Genomic DNA, 11,916 nt, shown 5'->3' with positions numbered 1-11,916 from the left:
AAGTATGTAATAATTGTACTCTTCTGTAATAAACATGAGATATTTTAATGTGTTTTTCGTCTCCCCCTAGTGTATGCAAGTATTATCTTAGAGACTTAGGTATTTATTTAACAGTCTGTCCGTGCTGGGAGAGGCCACTGGTCGCCAGAAGCCACGCATATTTTCCTCTCTGGATATTCAGCGGAGGTAGGCGCGGTCACGTTTGTATGTGGTCGGAACGTGCTGTGGACTTGATATTTGCATGGGTTTGTGGTTTTGGATCTGCAAAGGGAGAATATTTCAAGCAGGAGGGGTACTTAAGAGATAGATTGTTAATCCAGTACAATTTTTCATGTCGAAAACCTCCAAAAAGTGTAAATTGTACTAGGATTAGGTATGAGGATTAACCTGTCCTCTCCCAGAGGCACAAATTTGTGCCCAAAATCCTTCGATCCTGTTATCCTGGGAGATGACAGATTAATGAAATGTGAGATATATAACGACGATATGTTATTGAATTTGTTTGAGTAACAATAATGTCGTCTATGTAACTTTTGAACAAAAGGTGTGAGAATTTTTAAAGTGATTACTGGGATAGTTTTGAAGACATTTTATCTATGTTTTGCAAAGAAATGGAATGAGATAAAAAATCATACATACATATGTAATTTGGGTTCGTAATAGGGAGAGTTTATGAGATGAAAACTTTTGATTTGTTTCGTGACTAAAGAAATACTTTAACACTGATGTACTGCAAAAAGAAGAATAGTTTATTATATCTAAAGATCATCAGGCCACAGCACGTTTCCTAGGACTACGTTTTTCTAAATTGATTTTAACGTCTTGTGTGAGTTTATGTTTTCCAACCGATTTTATGCTAAACTTAGTAAACATCATTAGTGACAATAACTATTAATAGCACCATACTTGCTCAGCTTTAAAAATTAAAGTAAGGTATATGAATAAAACCTAATACAATGTGTGGCCCAGAACTGCTGGGCTACTCCGAAACTCGAAACTCGAAGTTCGTGTCGTGCGGTCCCTCTGACACTTACACTGTTTGATACGAGAGCGAGAGGGACCGCACGACACGAACTTCGAGTTACGAGTTTCGTAGTAGCCTTGCAGGGGATAATATTAAAAAGAGAGGCTCTATAGATCACTGCTAATTGGATCATCATGGTCCCACTTAATTAAAATCAAAACTTAACTTTTTTTTTTCTAACAAACTTAATCCTAAACTCAATGTACGCCATCCTAGAACCCAACTGACGTCGTTTGTCACGCTACAAATATAAAACATTTTGCTTTTCATTGCTTCTTCGAATAAACTTTATAGTGTAATAAAAATTAAAAAAAACGAATTATTTTTAAAAGTCGCTGAAGTAATCTACGAGTAGTTCTACGAACGATCTACGTTTTAATTATTTGCCCCTGCTATAGGCCACACACGGTATATGTATAAATTATAGGGGATACATTACTTGAATTTAGGTCATTTACTCTATTGTAAAAAAAAAATCTAATGGAATACGTGGGTGGACACATTCTTTATAAAAAGGAAAAATTAAATTGATTAGCAATTTGTTTTTAAATAGAAATAAAAATTAAAACAGATTTAGTTTTTTTTTTAACGTAGGCGAAGGCTGTTACGAAATGTGCGAAAGCGGCATAAAATCGAATGGATCTCATTGTGATTAACGGAGTTTAACAAATTTTGCTTAATTCCAAATTATTGCGTGCTGAATTTTGGTTGAAATATAACAAGTGCCGTTTTGACTAATTGTGTTTTTGCATTTTGTTTTTCTTTGGATTTAATGACATCTCTTTTTTTTATTATTAAATGGGAAATTAGCACGTTTTGATTATATAAATTCTAGCGACTGCTGTAAGGTAAGTCCAGGCTGGTCTGACAGACTTAGGCATGATTTTGGTAGGATTTTTAGAATTCTTGTGTTTTGTGTGCTGCTGCGTGCTTTTTTTTAATTTGTAATCTCGCACCTTGCATTTGTTTTGGATGTTTGTATTCAGCTGAAAAAGATAATGTTTATGTACAGTTTCCTGCGGTAATATCTGTCACAGCAGATCGTGCTAAAATATCTGACACGTCCTACCGACCTTAGAAATAGAGTTGTGTCAGATATTTATGCACTCTTTTTGTGTCAGATATTGGTGCTGGTGACTGTACTTTATCCAAAATTTATTTACATCGGCTTATATATCTTAATAAAATCGTTAGTTTTGGATATTGATTGTAAAAGTACCAATGCCTAAGTTCTTGAACCAAAAGTAACGATTAAATAAAAAACTTATTTTAATTGAATTACATCGGTCGCTATTATTGGTTTTAAAGTGTGATGAGATGAGAAGGTTTCAGTATGATTTATGTGTCAGCTCGATACAAATTCCACTTGGTACAGTTAGAGACATAATATGTGAGAAGAGTGCTTTTAAAAAGTCAACCAAACGACACCACTTTAATTATTTGACAGTTAAAATATCGCTAGATGGCGCTGCGTTACTGTCGGCAAGGACGGCAAGTTTCGTTTCCTACGTAAACCTACGTAAGAACATACAACTTAGATATTTACATCACGTTTGCGATTGGTTAAATAAGTAACTCAAATGAGCCAATCGCAAGCTAGGCTACAACTTCAAATGAACCTCTCGTTACTGAAGCCATCTACCGATATTTCAATCTATCTAAGAACTAAGGCTAAATATTTCGACTGTGAGTATACTCTGTGGTTTTATTGGTTGCGTCAATCAAACAATTCTAGCGCTCTTCTCCCATGATTCTCTTTTACACACAGCGGCGCCACCGGTTAGTTGATGTTTGTTTGATTTTAGGCCATTGGATGCCACCACCCCGAAGCATGCCGTAGGCGCTAGTCCACAAACCTTGCTTGGGTAATTATCATACTTTTTTTTAATTTCCTTTCGTTTGACGAGATCGACGTGTAAAATGCGACCATTCCATAGTGCAATAGCCGACGTCATTGGGTGAAAATCTAAAATGGTTTACGGTAATACGTTACATGTATACACCCAGTTTGATTTTTCAGACTTGATCAAGGGCAAATACCTACACAACCTAATAAATCATTTACCTTACCTACCACCGTATTTACATGAAAATTAACATATTTTTTGTGAATATTACTGGTATGTTATTAAAGCACATGTCACACGACAGATGACATGGTTCCTAAGAACAGAGTCTTCGTATGTCTTATAGTTTCCGACTTTCCCATACTGACCGATCTAAATGAGCCATCCTGTATAAGGCGCTGAAATCTTTTCCCGCTTAGGTACACATAAAGATCTTCGCGCGCTATACCCCTACTATGATCGTAATTGTACCGGCATGAACGCAGCAAAGAGCAAACACTAGTATTACTGCCATTTTAGATTTTTGTCTTTTTACGTAGGCCAAAAGTTTCTTGATGCGCGTGGCCACAATTTATACTCATTTGTGATACTCGTGACAGTTTTCCTTGTGTAGAATATGTAATAAATAATGTCATCCACATTCATCAAGAATCTCATAGCACTGGAACATCAGCATGGTTATAACTTGATTTTAAAAAGGTCTATGTCACTTTAATGTTTTTGTTTTCATTCATAAAAGTACTCGACTAATTCTTTGATAGTACCTAATCTTTACGTTAAAACGCAGGTACCTACCTGTTAATTTTTAAGTAAAACAATGTTAATAATGTTTGTGACAGAATAAATGAAGTTAGTGGTCAATTTCAGATTGCTTTCGTAGATGTCAATAGGAATAGGTTAACCTCTTCACCGCCAGAGTCATCAAGTCGTGACAGCCAATGGAATGCTTCACACGCCACGGTGATCTATACATGACCGACATTCAACTCCTTCTGCAATGGAATTAATAATCAAGTTGATTTGTCGCTGGTTTTTCTGTGGTGTACAGAGCACGACACTTCGTTTGTTTTATGGCGTTGAAGAGGTTAATGATTTGGTAGAAGTAGGTATTTTGGTAGAAGAACATAAAAATAAAGACGTTTATTTGATATTTAGAGAAGGACCTATTATATATTATATACAAAAGAGTAAAGTTGAAGATACATTTAAATTTTAGGTACTCTCAAACGAGACAAACGCAGACACCTAATTGCACTGATATTTTTTAAAAATCTAATAATATACTGGACAAACAAAGAGTAATATCACGTTCACATGGCGCTTCGTGGATAAAAACAGAATATAGGTACTTGATGTTTTACTTTATCGATTCAGGTCATAAATATAAGGTCCATATAATGGAAGGAATGTATGAATATATTATGTATACCTGGGTCTTTATCAAATTTTGCGCTGAACACTATACTTTTTGTATGGAGTAGAGAAAGTACCATTCTTTTTACCATGCATTACCTATTACAAATATTAGCATCTTTTTTCGATTCCGATAATCAATAATTATCTGTGGTAAATAGCTGTCTGCAAATCATTTATCATTTCACTCAAATAACTGCAGAAAATGATAGTGTAAACAGAAACAGCTTTCTTTATGTTTGGACAAGTTTACCTGCACACAATCAAAATTTGGTAACGGCTCACCTACGTAACCCCTACCTACCTATGTTACGTAATTATTTTCTTTCTTTCTATACGTTCCCAAGATTTCAACAATATTCTGTCATTTTCCGACGAAAACCACAGTTCTTCAGTTGTGAGACATTATTTAATAAATTAAACGGTGCAGTGCAATTCATGATTATAAGTCAGGAAAAGATCGAAAGTAATCGGATTGTTCCAGAATTAAGCTTAAAACGCACTGACAGCAGTGGCGTAGCGGTACCGGTTGTAATATTCGAGCTAACATGAAAGCTCCGCATAGAATACTGCGCCACGCTTATTTCGCGCTGTCAGTGCGTTTCAAGCTTTATGATCGTGAGTTGAAACGTGTAATTTAGTGATAGAAGTTCTTCGGTTCTTGGCCTCGCATTTATGAACCTCACGCTCACCGTTAAACAATGTTGGCATGCGCACAGGCAAGGCAACGACGAGCAAGTGAAACCTAGAGTTCTTCGCTTCACGTGGAGCATGAAGACCACCTCGTCCCGGGATCCCAACGAGATCATGGCTGAGATTCGCAAGGTAATTTAGCTAGAGGAATGCCTATACATTTACTTCGCATAATATATTTGGCATAAGGCAATGATGCATAACGTTGAGCTGGCATAATATTAAAAGAGCATAAGATACTTATTTAGCATAACGAGTAGTGAGCGAATTAGACGGGACAGGGTAAAATCGACTGTTAGGTTAGGTATATTTTTGTAACAGCCTGATAATAGATAATATCTATTTTCACATTGTAGTTCTCTTTTCAGATCGAATTAATACTTTTTTATACAATTATTAGTATAATTAAAGGTACGTTTTAATAACTGTGCAAAGTAACGTTATGCTTATTAAATTTATGCCAACTCATCATAATGCCAGTTTATATTATGCATGTCGGCGGCCGATCGTTAAATCCGCCAGATCATGAAATTCCTAGGCATATCGTGAAATGGCGCCACACGATATGCCTAGGAATTTCGTGATCTGGCGGATTTTACGATCGGCCGCCGACATGCATATTAACATTACGGGTATACTGTTGTGCGAGTTCATGTTATACGAATCAATAATTATGCGAAACAACGTTATGCTAATTTGAATACCTAAGGAATATTACGTTATAGATCCTAGTATAGATCTTCTAAGACATTTGAGATGTGTCTCACCTTGATCCAACTTGACTCAATGACTAGGTCTCTAACGTGGAGTGCTTTAAACTTGATGTGAGCAGCCTCAATCAGTGCCCTTAGTGTAAGTTTTCGGTTACAAAATAGGTCACGATCGCGTTCGCGTTAAAATCTCAATTTGTATGCAAACACGAACAGCGCCTCTAGCGGAACGTTTGCAATATTCGTGTTTCCATACAAATTGAGATTTTAACGCGAACGCGATCGAGACGTATTTTGTAACCGAAAACTTACACTAGGGGTACAGCTGGAAGCCGCAACTGTTTTAGTTGAATGGCAACGTTCGCCGCCCCCCTGTGTGCAGGTGCTAGACGCAAACAACTGCGACTACGAGCAGCGCGAGCGCTTCCTGCTGCTGTGCGTGCACGGCGACCCCAACGCGGACTCGCTGGTGCAGTGGGAGATAGAGGTCTGCAAGCTGCCGAGGCTCTCGCTCAACGGCGTGCGCTTCAAGCGGATATCCGGTCAGTATACCATGGGCTCAGCCGGAAGACGTCCACTGCTGGACAAAGGCCTCCCCCTTAGAACGACAACTCGCCACTTGCATGCACCGTTTCCCGCAACTCTCACAATGTCGTCAGTCCACCTGGTGGGAGGCCTGCCCACAGGCCCGTCTTCCCCACTGGGCACACTGGACACGTGCCCAGGGCCCCGTGATGGATTGGGGCCCCCTGGAAACGATACTAGCTAAATAGATGGCTAAATAGTGCTTTATTATGGTCATTGGGACCCCATTATCCTGATGTGCCCGGGGCCTCTAATAGGTGAAAGACGGCCCAGGGCCTGCCAACGCTTCGTCTTCCGGTTCGTGGTCGCCACTGGAGAACTTTTCTCCCCCGTTGGTTATCTGCCCTTAGAGCAATGTGGCCCGCCCATCGCCACTTCAACTTTATTTTTACAGCTAGGTATTTAGGTCGAATGGTACGATGGGTTATATTATACAATAAAGTGCAAAAATATGCACCTATCTATTCGAACCACTCAACAATTTGTTACCTACCTTCCACGGCCTTATTACGTCGAAATAAGAGTATGGTATATTTATTTTGAAACTTTGAATAAGTTCATATTTTTACACTTGACTGTACGTTGTTTTACAGACAACAGTTATGTAGAAATACATTTCATATATATATATTTTTTTTAAATATATTTTTTATAGAATGGTCAATAGGTACGGAGATACGCAGAATACTTAATTTGAAGTTTTAATCAATGATTTTTGCTATACCCAAAATTGAATGATTCACATCGTAGAACAGGAAACAAAGCAGTTTTAACCTAACCTACTTTTAGCTCTACTGACATTTCTATTAATTTTATTATTAATCCTGTAACTTTTGCCGTCTCCGCGTTTTGGTAATAAAGAAAGAAAGAAAGAAAGAAAGCAAACTTTTATTCGTGACAAACATGACAACAATGGATAAAAATAAAAATAAAGAAAAAAATAAAATATAGTTATGCATGTCACGTAATACAGATTAATAGGTACACTTCATTAATGACTTCCCATCGTATTTTATCGATAAAGTTAATATTTATGCTCTCTCCGTTAGCTTCAGTAGGTACCCTATCGATAGCTATTGTACCTACAGCCGTTTTGACATTTGATCTCGTTTGATACGATAATTGATCCACATTTCGGTTGCCATCGTACTTCGACTTTTCCCGATGGAAATACATTATGTGCTATAACTGTAGGTACCTGCTTACTTTTTTTAACAAAAACTTAATGGTCGTTCCAGGCACCAGCATCGGCTTCAAGAACATTGCGTCCAAGATCGCGAACGAGCTCAAACTGTGACTGCCCGGGAACGCCCCCCGCCGCCGCCGCCGCCGCCGCGCCCCACCCGCCCTCACCCCCTCTCGCTCGCACTCGCACTCCCGCTCGCACTCCAGCTCCGACGAGCCTGCGCCGCTACCACCACCCCCACCCCCGAGAACGGACAGCTTACGCCTGTCCGCCGAAGACATGGTCTTTGTCGCCAACGGAGGCATGAGGACCTCCTCAGGTGCGTTAGCGCATTTCCTAGCAGCGTATACGCCAGCGGAGCTCTCTCTCGCACGCAGTGACTACCTCCGCCCTCCCCTATCCCCTAATCCATCGCAGACCATACAGCCGCGATCCTCTCTGTCCTTGCGAGCAGACAGCGCGGACCTGGACGCCGGCCGCGCGACGTTACGCCCTCGCATGCCGCACCAGTCCTATTCCTACAGCGTGCACACTCTGAGGCGGCAGCCGCGAGCCATCTCGCCTCCCTCCCCTCCCTCCCCCTGGGACTGCCTCCCTCTCCCTACCCACCCGATCCCACCCCCGGAATTGTTCGATTTCTAGAAACGGCGCTGTGAGTCTATTGTCTCTCGCAAAGCCGTTTCGATTCGATTATGGAAATGAATTTTAGGATACGAGTATAATGAATTACAGTGACGTTAGTTTTATTTGTGACGGGACGTGTAGGGTTTGTGCCAAGGGCTCGCCGTCGGTTGGGTATCGACGCTCGTTCCCGCAACGCCTGTATTTTGTATAATATCATGTTAAATGTACGTGTCATGGACTTTCTTACTTATTTTTGTTTTTTTTTTATTGTTTTAACCGGCGACCGGCGGCCCATCGGCGGAGTATACTGATTTGTATTTTAACGTTTATAATTTATATTGTTCTTTGAAGGCATGTTTTTATCGTTTGTATGGAATTGTTTTAAAAGACATTGTTTATGGATTGTGTTGAGCCGCGGGCCGCCGGCGCCCGCTTGTCGCGGGACTGTTTGTGGCAGCACCATGAGGGTGCACTTTGAACACGCAGACTTACATTTTTATCTACACGTTTTATTCTTTTTCTATCAATTGTTTAAAAACTCGTGACTTTTTGATAAAGTTTTAAAGTCTTAAACGCTCTGCAGACGCTCCTCGCCACGGTGCGGCCACAAATAGAACTGTACATAATGGTAATCGTGTTGTATAATGTACAAAGTGAGTGTGAGCTCAACAGATAATCTTAGCTTAGTGTTAATTATATTTTTTTCCAATAATGACAAATATAAATATACAAAATATGGCTGTCGAGCGGTATGACATGTATCGTTGTCATTTGTAAGCGGGCGCGCGCTCTTGACACTTGGCTTTGACAGGTGTCGGGGGGGCGGGCCCGGCACGCGGTCGCCCACGGCGTTGTCTCTTTCTAATTATAAGGCTGAATTAGAAAGTGTCAAACATGTTCTCTTTGTGTAAACTAACTTGATGCGAGCTGGGACGGCCACACGCGAGACGTACAACTCTGCTAACTCGAGAAATGCAGTTATGCTTCGGAGATATTTGTTTATTAAAAAGTTTCAATTTGTTAAAAAAAAAGGAGAATTTAGTTTAAAAATGTATAAGACTGGAGTGAATAAGTGAAGTGACAAGCACCTACGATAGGGTAAACTATAAGAATAAGAAAAACCATAAACCACGTTATCCCTTTGCACGAAATAACGAAAAATCTCTACCTCTTTCTTGAATCTTCTTGTTTCCATTTCCGATAATTCCCTACTTGTCTTTCTTTTTCTCTAAATCACTATTAAACTAGTAAACTATTGGCAAGTTCTTTCTTATGTTATGTTGCATAACTGCATTTCTCAGGTTAGACGAGTGTGTGTGTAATAGGTACGATATAAGAGGGTAACTACACTGCTTGGGTTTGCTATGTTTGTAAACTTTGACAGATTTTTGAACTAAATACTGTCGGAACCCTTGCCTTTTAATAGTTTCGAAATTTAAATGGTGCTTAATTTGTAATTATATGTTTTTAACTTTGAAATATTCCACTGAAAGCATGAAAGCCGAAAGACTTTAAAACTATTATTTAAAGTCTAAGAAAAGGCACATAGATACAGAGATGCTTGAGACATCCTTGCATGCTAAGAAAGTACTCCCTTAGAAACAAAGTAAATCAATGTGAGATAAGTAATTTAATTTGCGATTGTAAAGAATGGACCGAAGATGTTAATTTTGTAAAGTTTTCTTGAATGTGAATATAATGGCTTGAGAGCAGTGCAATTACCTTAATATAAACTATAAAATATAGCGTAGGTGGTTCTGCAAATTATCTCAATAAAGTTGCTAAAGTGTTGACTATGAATGAATATCAATGAAATTGTTACCTAATTGATTTTGGCTGAAGTGTGTGAGATGTTGAATAGTAAATAAAGGATCCAAATGAAGTTAATGAATTTGTATGTGATATTCTAATCAAGTAATCAGTTGCTGAAGATATTGGTGGAACCATTTTGTGATGCCGTTGGCTTCCCGAATCACGCTCGCTCTCCTAGACTGTGTCACACTCAAATTGTTAGGCGTGTATTCGTAATTGTGATCAAAGTATTAAGGGAATTTGTAGTTATATAGCAATAATGTTCATTCATCTTTAAAGTGTCAAATATATTGTTTCCTTCTTCATATATCATATTTAAAAACGTGATTGTAAACAGCCTTTCGTTTTTATAATTAACACATTGTTTTGTGATTTGGTGTGATGCTTTCATTTTTTCTACGTATTCGTGTGTGATGTTTCGCATACTTACTAGTTAATAATTAAGGTAGGTATGAATGTATAGAACGTGAGGCGATCGCGTATTTTCTATAATCTAATTAAGTGTAGTATTATACTTTTACAAGAAATCACAAATTTGACGTTGCAGTAATTATTACTGTGCACTGTCAAGCTGCATACAACTCGAAATTCACATAATTCTCGGCCGTGAGGAGACCAATGCAAATCGAATTAATTTTCTCAAAAAAATATAGGCTGTTTTTAAATGTAAGAAGGCTTATATATTTTTAAGTTTTAAAGCGATTTTTTATTCGGTCACTTGCTTTTACCGTTTGTTCAACATTACAAAGTTATGTTTGCGGTTCTTACTCAATAACTAGCTTAGGGGTTGTTTCGTAATTATTTGGTTATACGTGCGTTTACTGTTGTGAGTCTACGGGTTATGCTGAGAATGGAACGCAAATTAATTTTTGTATTTGTTGTACGACGGGAAGATTCGGTCGCTATAGCAAGATAACTCGAACCGAGGTACATACATACCGTAGTTATATATTTATATATATATGAGCTTTGTTTTACGATATAATTTAGTGTAGTCGCCCGTTGCCTGCGAGGTTGACGCTAGGGACGGCGATTTGTGAGATATTCAAGTGGAAATAAATTTTATTTTTAATTCCGATAATGTTTTTCTATTAATTTATGTTCTGCCCAAGTCACTAGTAGTTAATCATAGGCCGTATTGTCGAACGCGCTGACGTTTGCGATCGTATTCAACGTCTCTTTCTACCCTCGTCTTATACCGTGTGGGGGAAAGAAGTGGTGAAAACGATTGTGATTCCAAGTATGTTACACAATAAGGTCTCATGTCTGCTGGATTCCTGTCGTACCTACATACATGGACAGTAGCGTAGGTTGTGCTCGACGTCCACGGAAACGATATAACTTTCTATTTTATAGGCTTAGGGGCTGTTTCCACAATCCATTGATTACTTTTAACTGGGGGTCAATGTGATGCCGTCTTTGTCTGTTCGAACAGAGACGGCATCACATTTAACCGTCAGTTAACACTAATCAATGGATGGTGAAACAGCCCCTTAGTGTTTTTGTGGTATTTAATATCTGTTAGGGTCTTCTTAAAACTATCGACGCGGAAGGCTTTAGCGGATCAAAAAACGCTTTAGATCTACGTAATAAGGGCGAAAAAGACGTCTATCGGCTCTGCTGTGGCGAATCGACGTGTATCGACGGGAAAATATCTTTTTCGCTCTTATTGCGTACATAAAGCATTGTTTAATCGGCTAAGCCGATTGCGCGTCGACAGGTGTGGGGAGACCCTTACATAAAACGACTGTCAAAATACTTCAGTGTCAAGTTCGTTAGTACGATAAATATCACCAACGGAGAATGAAAAGGTTCCAACTGTATTCTGAATATAATTAAAATTATAGGCTCATAGCTAACGCAAAATTTGAGATGGAATCTTTCTATTCTCACATCACGATGCGTGTCGACTTATTGGGTTTGTTTTGAGAATAAATAAAATAAACATTTTAATCAAAATCGTATAATGAAATAAGTTACAACAAAATTAATTATTCTCCTTCCTTTTCTATGTACATACCT

At 38.7% G+C, this 11,916-nt stretch overlaps 1 protein-coding gene across 18 annotated transcripts in view; it reads left to right on the top strand.

Annotated features, from left to right (window-relative positions):
* Positions 1–10,969, top strand: part of LOC141444299 (serine/threonine-protein kinase MARK2-like) — a 196,646-nt gene extending 185,677 nt beyond the window's left edge. For 16 of the 18 annotated variants that reach the window (XM_074109801.1, XM_074109816.1, XM_074109812.1 and 13 more), the window contains 5 exons: positions 115–186; positions 2,830–2,889; positions 5,004–5,109; positions 6,070–6,229; positions 7,511–10,969. In XM_074109801.1, the coding sequence (XP_073965902.1) occupies positions 115–186; positions 2,830–2,889; positions 5,004–5,109; positions 6,070–6,229; positions 7,511–7,569 (457 nt within the window). In that variant the 3' untranslated portion in view covers positions 7,570–10,969. The remainder of the gene's footprint in view (positions 1–114; positions 187–2,829; positions 2,890–5,003; positions 5,110–6,069; positions 6,230–7,510) is intronic. The other 2 variants (XM_074109805.1, XM_074109807.1) reach the window with 2 other exon arrangements.
* The last annotated feature ends 947 nt before the right edge of the window (positions 10,970–11,916 follow it).

The sequence above is a fragment of the Choristoneura fumiferana genome, chromosome 29, assembly GCF_025370935.1.
Source record: "Choristoneura fumiferana chromosome 29, NRCan_CFum_1, whole genome shotgun sequence".
Classification (NCBI taxonomy): Eukaryota; Metazoa; Arthropoda; class Insecta; order Lepidoptera; family Tortricidae; genus Choristoneura; species Choristoneura fumiferana.
This window is presented reverse-complemented; position numbering and strand designations above follow the sequence as displayed.